An 11,949-nucleotide genomic window follows, 5' to 3' on the forward strand; every position below is an offset into this window, starting at 1 on the left:
CGAAGAACAAATGGAAGCCCCCAATTTTCACCAAAATCAGATGACAAAAGGCAAAAAAAAAAAAAATAGAAGCACTGAAGAAGAGAACCAAAGTTTCTAAAGAAATCCACCGAAAGAGAGAGTGGACAAAAGGTTGCAGAAGGTATAAAACAGAATGAAGAAAAGTTGCTCCAGAAACAAAGGAAAAAAAATAAAGATGTAGAAGGTTGTAGAAGGCAGCAATCGCAAAGGAAAAAAGTAAAACATTCAATCTCAGTCAAATGACCAAAACGGTCAGATTAAACCAAAACAAATGAAATTAAAATAAAGGGTAATATAGTAACTTTAAAAAGGACATAACAGGAATAAAAATTTAAGTGAAGAAATAAATAAAGATAAAACGGAAAAGACACTGTTCATTGCACTGTAACATTAACAGTGAATCCGTACTCTCTTTTAGTATATGTATAATGTACCATAGTCATGCCTTCTCTAATATCATTCATTTTATAAAGTATAATTATAATCAAGAATTTATTTACTTATTTCGGATTAATTGGTTGTCACGTGTAAGACCGACAAAGAGCTTAGAAAGCTAATATTCCAAGGGAATTGTTTGCACGTTGCCAGCCTCGAATCTCTCATGTTGTTGAAAATTGAAATTTTAATATGCTGCACGCTGTATCTTATCCACATTTATTTTAATTTATAAAATAAATTTTATCAAACGTAGGAATGGCTGCAGATCAGGAAAAGGCTGCGCTAGCATTATAATTATGCATGATTTTATATTCAGAAAAAAAAGAAATTATGCATGTCAAGTACTTCGACGTAGAATCAATTAAAATGCCAGCCAATTGCAAAGTATGGACAATATATAGGATCTCAGTCTATATATATATATAATATATATATACATTTTTTTTTTCCTGAGAGATGGACAATATCATCTTGGCCTCTTTTTTTTGGCTTCAGTATTCTGTTTACTTCACCTGACTCTTACGTACTTCAAGAAAAATTGATGATTTAATAGATCATGTGGTTTCCTTTGTCGTTTACTTGCCAACTAATTCGTGATTTACTTAGATCCATCCCAAAAAAAAAATTGATCCACAATTAATTTTTCTAATATATTTAATTTCACGACATTTTCTCCTTTTAAAATAAACTCTCTTTCTCTCTCTCTGGTCACGATCTCTTAAAATATGCTTTCCAAAAAAACATTACTCTGAAAATTTCTTTATGTGGTACATAGTTCTTGAAAGTTTATGTATCGTCCTTCCGAATGGATTCTGTTAATAACTTAAACTACTTGGTCATGTGTACCCCACCGTGATATATGATCCGCCCCCAAAACAAAAACTGAACCACAATTATCCTTTCTATTATATTTAATTTCACGACATTTTATTTCCTTAAATAAACTCTCTCTCTCTCTCTCTCTCTAGACACGATCTCTTAAGATATGCTTTTTTAAAAAATTTAATCTGAAAGTTTCTTTATGTGGTACATAGTTCTAGAAAGTTTTTGTATTGTCCTTCCGAATAGATTCTGTCAATGACTTAAACTACTTGATCAGGTGTACCCCATGTGATATAGGATCAGCCCACAAAAGAAAAACTGACCCACAATTATCCTTTCTATTATATTTAATTTCACGACATTTTCTCCAATTAAAATAAACTCTCTCTCTCTCTCTCTCTCTCTGGCCACGATCTTTTAAAATATGCTTTTTAAAAAAAAATTTAATCTGAAAGTTTCTTTAGGTGGTACATTGTTCTTGAAAGTTTCTATATTGTCATTTCGAATAAATTCTGTCAATGACTTAAACTACTTGGTCATGTATACCCCATGTGATATAGGATTCACCCCCAAAAGAAAAACTGACCCACAATTATCCTTTATATTATATTTAATTTCACGACATTTTCTCCCTTTAAAATAAACTCTCTCTCTCTCTCTCTCTCTCTCTCTCTCTTAAAATATGCTTTTTTGTTTAAATTTAATCTGAAAGTTACTTTATGTGGTACATAGTTCTTGAATGTTTCTGTATTGTCTTTCCGAATAGATTCTGTCAATGACTTAAACTACTTGGTCAAGTGTACCCCATGTGATATAAGAGCCGTCCCCAAAAGAAAAACTGACCCACAATTATCCTGTCAATTATATTTAATTTCACGACATTTTCTCCCCTTAAAATAAACTATCTCCCTCTCTCTCTCTCTCTCTTTGGCCATGATATCTTAAAATATGCATTTTTTTTAAATCTAATCTGAAAGTTTCTTTATGTGGTACATTGTTCTTGAAAGTTTTTGTATTGTCCTTTCGAATAGATTCTGTCAATGACTTAAACTACTTGGTTATGCGTACCCCATGTGATATAGGATCTGCCCCTAGAAGAAAAACTGACCCACAATTATCCTTTCTATTATATTTAAGTTCACGATATTTTCTCCCTTTAAAATAAACTCTCTCTCTCTCTCTCTCTCTCTCCCTCTCTCTCTCTCTCTCTCTCTCTCTCTCTCTTTGGCCACAATCTCTTAAAATAAGTTTTTTTTTTTTTTTTAAATTTAAGCTTAAACCTTCTTTATGTGGTACATAGTTCCTGAAAGTTTTTGTATTGTCCATCCGAATAGTTTTTGTCAATGACTTAAACTACTTGGTCCTGTGTACCCTATATGATATAGGATCCGTCCCCAAAAGAAAAACTGACAAACAATTATCCTTTCTATTATTTTTAATTTCATGACATTTTCTCCCCATAAGATAAACTGTATCTCTCTCTCTGGCCACGATCTCTTAAAATATGCTCTTTTTTTCAATTTAATCTGAAAGATTATTTATGTGGTACATAGTTCTTGAAAGTTTTTGTATTGTCCTTCCGAATGGATTCTGTCAATGACTTAAACAACTTGGTCATGTGTACCCCATGTGATATAGGATTTGTGCCTAAAAGAAAAACTAAAACACAATTATCCTTTATATTATATTTAATTTCACGACATTTGCTCCCCTTAAAATAAACTCTCTCTCTCTGGTCACGATCTCTTAAAATATGCTTCTTTTTTAAATTTAATATGAAAATTTATTTATGTAAAGTTTCGGTATTGTCCTTCCGAATAGATTCTGTCAATGACTGAAATTACTTAGTCATGTGTACCGCATGTGATTTAGGATCCTCCCCCAAAACAAAAACTGACCCACAATTATCTTTTTTATTATATTTAATTTCACGATATTTTCTCCCCTTAAAATAAACTCTCTCTCTCTCTCTCTCTCCCTTTGGCAGCGATCTCCTAAAATATGCTTTTTTTTTTTAAATTTAATCTGAAAGTTTCTTTATGTAGTACATAGTTCTTGAAAGTTTTTTTTTTGTTATCCTTCCGAATAGATTTTGTCAATGACTTAAACTACTTGGTCATTTGTACCCCATGTGATATAGGATCAACCCCCTTTCTATTATATTTAATTTCACGACATTTTCTCCCCTTAAAATAAACTCTCTCTCCCTCTCTCTCTTTGGTCACGATCTCTTAAAATATGCTTTTTTAAAAAAAAAAAATTTAATCTGAAAGTTTCTTTATGTGGTACATAATTCTTGAAAGTTTATGGATTGTCCTTCCGAATAGATTCTGTTAATGAATTAAACTACTTGGTCATGTGTACCCCCATGTGATATAGGATCCACCCCCAAAACAGAAACTGACCCACAATTATCCTTTCTATTATATATAATTTCACGACATTTTCTCTCCTTAAAATAAACTCTCTCTCTCTCTCTCTGGACACGATCTCTTAAAATATGTTTTATTTTTTTAAATTTAATCTGAAAGTTTCTTTATGTAGTACATAGTTCTTGAAAGTTTCACTATTGTCCTCCCGAATAGATTCTGTCAATGACTTAAACTTCTTGGTCATGGTGTACCCTATGTGATTTAGGATCCGCCCCCAAAAGAAAAATTTACCCACAATGATCTCTTCTATTATATTTAATTTCACGACATTTTCTCCCTTTAAAATAAACTCTCTCTCTCTCTCTCTCTCTGGCCACGATCTCTTAAAATATGCTTTTTTTAAAAAAAAAATTTAATCTGAAAGTTTCTTTATGTGGTACATAGTTCTTGAAAGTTTATTTATTGTCCTTCCGAATAGATTCTGTCAATGACTTAAACTTCTTGGTCATGTGTACCCCATGTGATATAGGATCCGCCCTCAAAAGAAAAACTGACCCACAATTATCCTTTCTATTACATTTAATTTCACGATATTTTCTCCCCTTAAAATAAACTCTCTCTCTGGTCACGATCTCTTAAAATATGCTTTTTTAAAAAAAAAATTTAATCTGAAGTTTCTTTATGTGGTACATAGTTCTTGAAAGTTTCTGTATTGTCCTTACAAATAGATTCTGTCAATGACTTAAACTACTTGGTCATGTGTACTCCCATGTGATATAGGATCCGCCCCCAAAACAAAAACTGACCCGTAATTATCCTTTCTATTATATTTAATTTAACGACATTTTCTCTCCTTAAAATAAACTATCTCTCTCTCTCTCTCTTGACAAGATCTCGTAAAATATGTTTTTTTTAAATTTAATCTGAAAGTTTCTTTATGTGGTACATAGTTCTTGAAAGTTTTTGTATTGTCCTTCCGAATAGATTCTGTCAATGACTTAAACTACTTGGTCAGGTGTACCCCATGTGATATAGGATCAACCCCCAAAAGAAAAACTGACCCACAATTATCCTTTCTATTATATTTAATTTCACGACATTTTCTCCCATTAAAATAAACTCTCTTTCTCTCTCTCTCTGGCCACAATCTCTTCAAATGTGCTATTTTTTTTTTTAAATTTAATCTTAAAATTTCTTTATGTGGTACATAGTTCTTAAAAATTTTTGTATTGTTTTTCTGAATAGATTCTGTTAATAACTTTAATTACTTGATCATGCGTACCCATGTGATACAACTTAACGTGCTTCGTATCTCAGTATAGATATGAATCATGTGCGCAAAATAAATGAGAAAGGACTTGATATACGTCTTCATTTATGTCCCTAATATTCTTACGTTTGGTTCTACTTTGGATTTGGAATCTTTTTCGCTTTTCGTAGGAAGTGGGCATTTAGTTGACGATATTCGAACAATCAGTCCAATTATAGTTTCCCGTAAACCTATAGCCAGCTATGAATCCAACTAAAAGGCTTAACATGAGTACAGAGTACAGTTATATTATCTCATTTTCTTGTCCAATTATAATTTGATTATTCCTCCACCACCACTAATTTATGATATCATCTAATATTTAACAACCTAATCGTGTAGGACCGACAAAGAGCTTAGAAAGTTAATATTCCAAGGGAATTGTTCGCATGTTGCCAGCCTCGAATCTCTCATGTTGTTGAAAATTGAAATTTTAATATGCTGCACGCTGTATCTTATCCACATTTATTTTAATTTATAAATAAAATGTCAATTAAAATGTCAAGTACTTCGACGTAGAATCAATTAAAATGTCAGCCAATTGCGAAGTATGGACAATATATAGGATCTCAGTCCATATATATATATATATATATATATATTTTCCTGAGAGATAGACAAGAGCCTCCCTTTTTTTGGCTTGGGTCTTCTGTTACTTCACCTGACTCTTACGGACGTTAGTGTTGAAGAGACAATTTATAAATTTTATATTATCTACAGATCATTTGCTTCTTTGCAAATTTAAAACAACCTTGAACAAGAAAAATTGATGATTTAATAGATCATGTGGTTTTCTTTCAAATAATTTGTCTTTTTATTGTTTAATTGCCAACTAATTCGTGATCTGCTTGGATCCACCCCCAAAAAGAAAAACCGACCCACAATGATCTTTTTTATTATATTTAATTCATGACATTTTTCCTCTTAAAATACACACACTCTCTCTCTTTGGCCACGATCTTTTAAAATATGCTTTTTAAAAAAAAAATTTAGTCTGAAAGTTTCTTTATGTGGTACATAGTTCTTGAAAGTTTATGTATTGTCCTTCTAAATAGATTTTGCCAATGACTTAAACTACTTGGTTATGTGTACCCCATATGATATAAGATCCGCCCCTAAAAGAAAAATTGACACACAATTATCCTTTTATTATATTTAATTTCATGACATTTTCTTCCTTTAATATAAACTCTCTCTCTCTCTTTTGCCACGATCTCTTAAAATATGCTTTTTTTTAAAAAAAAAATAATCTGAAAGTTTCTTTATGTGGTACATATTTCTTGAAAGTTTTTGTATTGTCCTTCTGAATAGATTTTGTCAATGACTTAAACTACTTGTTCATGTATACCCCATGGAATATAGGACTATTATAACCAAATAAGCAAATTAATTGTCTGGGATAATTAAATTTCAATGCAAATATAGTCTCCTATACTATTTTTTGTATTTTATATATACATAAATGATTTTTACAATTTCATTTAGTCTTAATGAGTGACTGCATTTGACTGCTAAACGTAAATCTCGTGATGAGACATATGTATAAAATCAATTTCTGAACGTAAATAGATTTGACAAAAAACATGATATATTGTGAGAAAAAAAGAAAAACTTGTGCTGAGTTTTATGACGTGTTTTAAAACTCAACGAGTATAATGATACATAATACAAATAAGGATATAGGTGAATTTGTTTTACTTTTCATACACTTCATATATGATGTATCCAACATGGACAACAATATCTTTCATTTTCCATTGACATATAACTCCTGAATTGGTTCATTTCCTTTTTGTGACAAAATTATATAATTCACCTTTTTAGTTTCATGTTTCAGTAACATTTATCTATATATCTATATCTATACATACTTAAGTCAAAGAGAGTTTGCTCCTTACTCCTCCTTTAACCACATGTCAGCCTCCCTATTTTTGCTTTCAGTTTTTATTTCTAATTTCTTTTTTTTTTCTTGTAATGTAATTTGCTTTCTAATTTACTTTATCTTATTTTGATTTCTTTTTGCTTTTTTGATATTTGGTTTTTTTAATTTTTTTTTTCTTTTTTCTCAAATGTTGCTTTAGTTCAAATTTTTTTTTTCTATCTCTTTATCTACATCTATATCTATATCTATCTATATTTTTATTTATCTATTCTATACATAGCCAAAAAGAATTTGCTCTTTGCTCATCCTTTTGCCACACGTCAGCCTTCCATTTTTCTTGTTTGCTTTTAGTTTTTCTTTCTAATTTCTTTTGCTTTTTGGCCTTTTCTATTTTTTATTTTACAAATAAGAAATTTAATCGAACCAACAAATTCCCTAATAAAACCCTTCCCAATCCGCTATTCATACCATTGGTCTTGGGGATTAATTAACAAGTAACCAGTTAACCACACAATTGAACAAATAATATGAGAGAAAGGTAGCAGGTGAGAGCTGGTGAGCATCCAATCCAAATCCATTTTTTTAAAAAAAAATTACTTTGAAGGCATCCAAATCCATTTCATGAAAACTAGAATCTCCAATATAACATAGAGCTATGAAATATGATAAATTAATATTAATTCTTAAAAATATTAAGATATTCAAATTTGAAGGGCCTAAAAACATGAGATGCCTCCTTCTCTATGACCTCCAATTGCTTCTTGGGCATGTGCATGTACACCACCCAATCTCCGTTCCCCGCCGGGCTCGGCATCGGCATGACGTAGCCGGCATCACCGCGCCACGGGAAGTGGTACGACCCGAAAACCGGCTTCCCCCACCCGAAATCGATCTTCGACACCGGAAACCGCTGCCCCGACGACACCACGAACGCCGGCCCGTCCTCGCTCCCCCGGCAGTATATCCTCGCCAACCCCGGCACCGGCCGCCGCGCCTCCACCCAGTCGATGAGCCCTAAGAAGTGCTCCTTCGTAACCGCGCCTTCCAAAAATTCATGCACTTCTCCGGCCACCCACCCGAGCGGCTTTTCCACCAGCTCCTCCACCTTCTTTCCCCCAAATGGAATCGACAGAACGTTCCCGAAATACGACTCCATCAGCGCCGAACGCGCTGATCTTATTACATTAATACCCTTGTCTGCGCTACCATTATCCTCCTCGACCTCGTCATCAACAGTACTACTTAATCTTCTGCGTCCGTCCACAACAATGCCCATTTTGCAGACCTTCTCGGAGCCGTCCAAGGCGGCGCCTTCCGCAACCATCTTCCACAAAAATGCGCTGAAAGATTCGAGCTTAGTCCTCTTGTTGTTGCATAGAGCTTGAAGCCGCTCCAGCTGCTCGGCCTTGACATAGTATATTCGGCTGATGAGATGGTCCGCGGCGGAGGGGGAGTCTTTCGGGGGCGGCAAGGCGCTGACGGGGACATACATGTCGTCGAGGGACGGGTGGAAGAGGCCGGGGCGGCGGGGGTTGAGGAGAGAACGGCGGAAGGAAGGGAGGAGAGAGAAGGGCTTGGATTGAGACATGTTCGCCCATGAAACTAAGAACATGTTGGCTGAGTAGGCGTCTGCTATGCGGTGGTCGAATGTGCATGCCACCACTATTCCGCCACACTTTAGCTCTGTTGCCTGTACACATGATATGACACAAATTTAACAACAATTATTGGTAGCGATCTTTTTGCTCAATCACAATTAGTAATGATCATTGATGAGTAGATATTCATGAATATCCATATAATTTTGCAACGTTTTGTCATTTTAATAGGAACGTTTTTCGACAAAATATCTTGTCAAAAGTGTATATTTTTGAACGTTAAGTATGACTAAAATATTATTTTTCTCTCTCGCAAAACTAATAAAATCTAACGAAAAATGTTAGCATATCACTATTTCTATCACTATCTTTATCACTCTCCGCATTTACTGTTAATTAACACGTGCACTCTATCATTTTATTTTGTGTTTAAACAATAATATATCGTATTAGTAAAGTTCACGTGTCAAACAGTAAATGCAGAATAACAAAAAAATGATGCTAGCATTTCTCAAATTTAATACTACGTCTTATACTTGCGGTAATTAAATGAAAAAAAAAAAACTTAAAAATTTTTGTATTGTTTTTCTGAATAGATTCTGTTAATAACTTTAATTACTTGATCATGCGTACCCATGTGATACAACTTAACGTGCTTCGTATCTCAGTATAGATATGAATCATGTGCGCAAAATAAATGAGAAAGGACTTGATATACGTCTTCATTTATGTCCCTAATATTCTTACGTTTGGTTCTACTTTGGATTTGGAATCTTTTTCGCTTTTCGTAGGAAGTGGGCATTTAGTTGACGATATTCGAACAATCAGTCCAATTATAGTTTCCCGTAAACCTATAGCCAGCTATGAATCCAACTAAAAGGCTCAACACGAGTACTACAGAGTACAGTTATATTATCTCATTTTCTTGTTTATTCCTCCACCACCACTAATTTATGATATCATCTAATATTTAACAACCTAGTCATGTGAATTCAAATTTATCTACTAATTATTAATAAAGCAATTTGTGTGTCAATACGAGAATAGAACCACAAATCTTTATATGTCAATATATTTCTTTGATTCTATAAAAGCATGCAGAAAAAAGATATATATCTTAATTTTCTTCTATTGAAAAAAAATATCTTTTGTAAATATATATATATATATATATATTTTTTTTTTTCCCCTAAATATCTATTTGTGAGGCCGATGAGGGTTGACGAGCACTACACAAGTAACACGTGATTGTCGGTGCTCCTCAAGACCTGGAAAAGTCGTTCTTCTCAAGTCATTATCTGAAACGTTTTTTTTTTTTTATGTTTCATTTTTCTTAATTGGTTTCTTTCACGATTCGAGTATATTAAAGACCTTCGACAAGATTTTCTTTTTCTTTTGTTTGGGTAGAATACTTTGTAAAGATATTGCGAGTAAGGCTATGGTACATATCCAACATTTTTATTTTATGTATTTATATCTAGTTCGAATGCCTGCAGTCGTTAAATGAAGTTTAGATCTAAAATATTTTCAATCTTCACTCCTAGGTTTGGTTCAAATTTATTCTTTTTTTTTTTTTTTTAATTTCTGCGAGAAAAATCATTGTAGCAAAGAATGTTTGAATCAAAATGTTTCGATTCTAACCTATAAAACTAACACAAACGTTAAAATTTATTTTTACAAGGATTTAAATCTTTTATTATCGTCACTAAAAAAAGGTATAAACCTAGCATGCTTTCCTTTTTTTTTTTGAACGTTATTTTGCAGTAATTGTATGATCATTGTTACTTTTGTGTTTTCAGGGTATTCCACATATTTCTAATATAATAATTTCAAATACTTAAAATGTTGTCAATTATAAGGATAAAACAATAGCACCACCTGCACCGCGAGGACGCCATGCTTCTTGGCAGGCACAAGTTTGCCCTCAACGCAGTCGTCGGGGTTGTACAAATTGAGGTGGCAGAGCTCGACATCGGCAAAGGCCTCGATGAAATCGACACCGCGGTTGTTGCATAGCAGCTCGGGCTCTCCGTCGGGGTTGTGGACGACTTCTCCGGCAAAGGCGTAGAAGGACACCAAGGCCTGCGCCAGGGCCTTCTTGAGCACCCCGACCATGCTTGCGAAGCTCGTCGGTTTCGACACGCCATAGCAGAAGAACACGCCGACGTCGAGCAGCGGCAGGAGGAGGTCGAGGTTGGAGAGAGGAAGCCAATGCTCTTGCAATGGCAGCGCCGAGGCCACAACGTCTTTCTTGTTCACTCTCACCGTGAACGATTTCACTTGTCCAGAAACCATATTCTATATATGATTATGTTATAGTGATAATTTGGTATTCTTTGCTTGAAATTTATGTGAGTGGAAATTTATGGATGAATATTATATGGTTGCTTTGAGTAATTTTCTCTACTTTATGACCTAATTGTGACCTCGTATTTATAGGCATATTACGAGGGTATATTGAATCATGGGAGACTCAAATTTATGACAACAAATTAAAAAGAAGCATGAGCTAGTGGCCTAGTATACGTGCCTTCACGTGGGACACGTGGATTGTTTCTATTGAACTAAGTTATGAGTGAGTTTAGTATGGAAAATGTGAGTCCCTTATATTAAACTTAACAACTCTCATATCCTACCAAATAGTGAAATTTGACTAATGATATACTCGGATGCTATACATGTTATGACTCTTGTGTCCCCTCACAAATATTGTTGGAATCGACTCATGTATCCTGGACCTCTGATTTATGTACTTTTTTGTATCTTTTAAATAATATCATATCAATTAAATTTCATTTTATGTCAATTAAAAAATCATGACAATTAAGATATTTTAATTGACGTGATAAAATTTTATTGTGGGATATACCTAAAGAGAATATAAATAAGAGTACATATGATATCGCAAATTGTTATAGTACGATGCATGCAATTTTATGTGAAAACCTTTCCACAATTGAAAAATCAATAATCATTACGCTATCAAGGATACTTTAAAATTCTACTAACAAAATAGGTAAACAAACGATGGAATATATAACTTTTCAATAATTAAACACAACTAACGATACTTAAAAATTCGACTAACAAAATAGGTAAACAATCTAGTGTATATAATTTACATTCTAATGCTTGGACATAATTTGCGATTGGCTAACAACAACGAAATTATTTATTTATTCTGTCTATAACCTTTTATGACAATACGGGATCAAATTGATCTATTAAAAAAGTATATACTCGTTTATCTTTGCCCATTCAAAAGATTCTTTACATTCTGAAGCTACAATGATATTTTAATTCGAAGTTAAAAAAAAGTAATATTAAACTGTCACTTTTGTTAAGTTAAATAATTGTAGAGTCTAATTAATTACCCTTACAATTTATTGCTTTACGCAAAAAATTTCACGGATCGATTTCATATTTATGAAAGTCTACTGTCATAATTTTCATTATATAACAAGGTGCCGATTTTCGGCTATTATTAAAGAGATTAAAAAAAATACT

General features: G+C 33.1%; 1 protein-coding gene across 1 annotated transcript; it reads right to left on the minus strand.

Annotated features, from left to right (window-relative positions):
• Positions 1–7,435: 7,435 nt before the first annotated feature.
• On the minus strand, positions 7,436–10,869 carry LOC21393738 (shikimate O-hydroxycinnamoyltransferase). The gene is made up of 2 exons (XM_010088773.2): positions 10,321–10,869; positions 7,436–8,534 (listed from the first exon to the last, which is right to left on the minus strand). Exons 1-2 carry the CDS (start codon positions 10,735–10,737, stop codon positions 7,521–7,523), a joined length of 1,431 nt encoding a protein of 476 aa, XP_010087075.1. The 5' UTR covers positions 10,738–10,869; the 3' UTR covers positions 7,436–7,520.
• Between the last annotated feature and the right edge of the window lie 1,080 nt (positions 10,870–11,949).

Source organism: Morus notabilis, unplaced genomic scaffold (genome assembly GCF_000414095.1).
Source record: "Morus notabilis unplaced genomic scaffold, ASM41409v2 Scaffold1289, whole genome shotgun sequence".
NCBI lineage: Eukaryota > Viridiplantae > Streptophyta > Magnoliopsida > Rosales > Moraceae > Morus > Morus notabilis.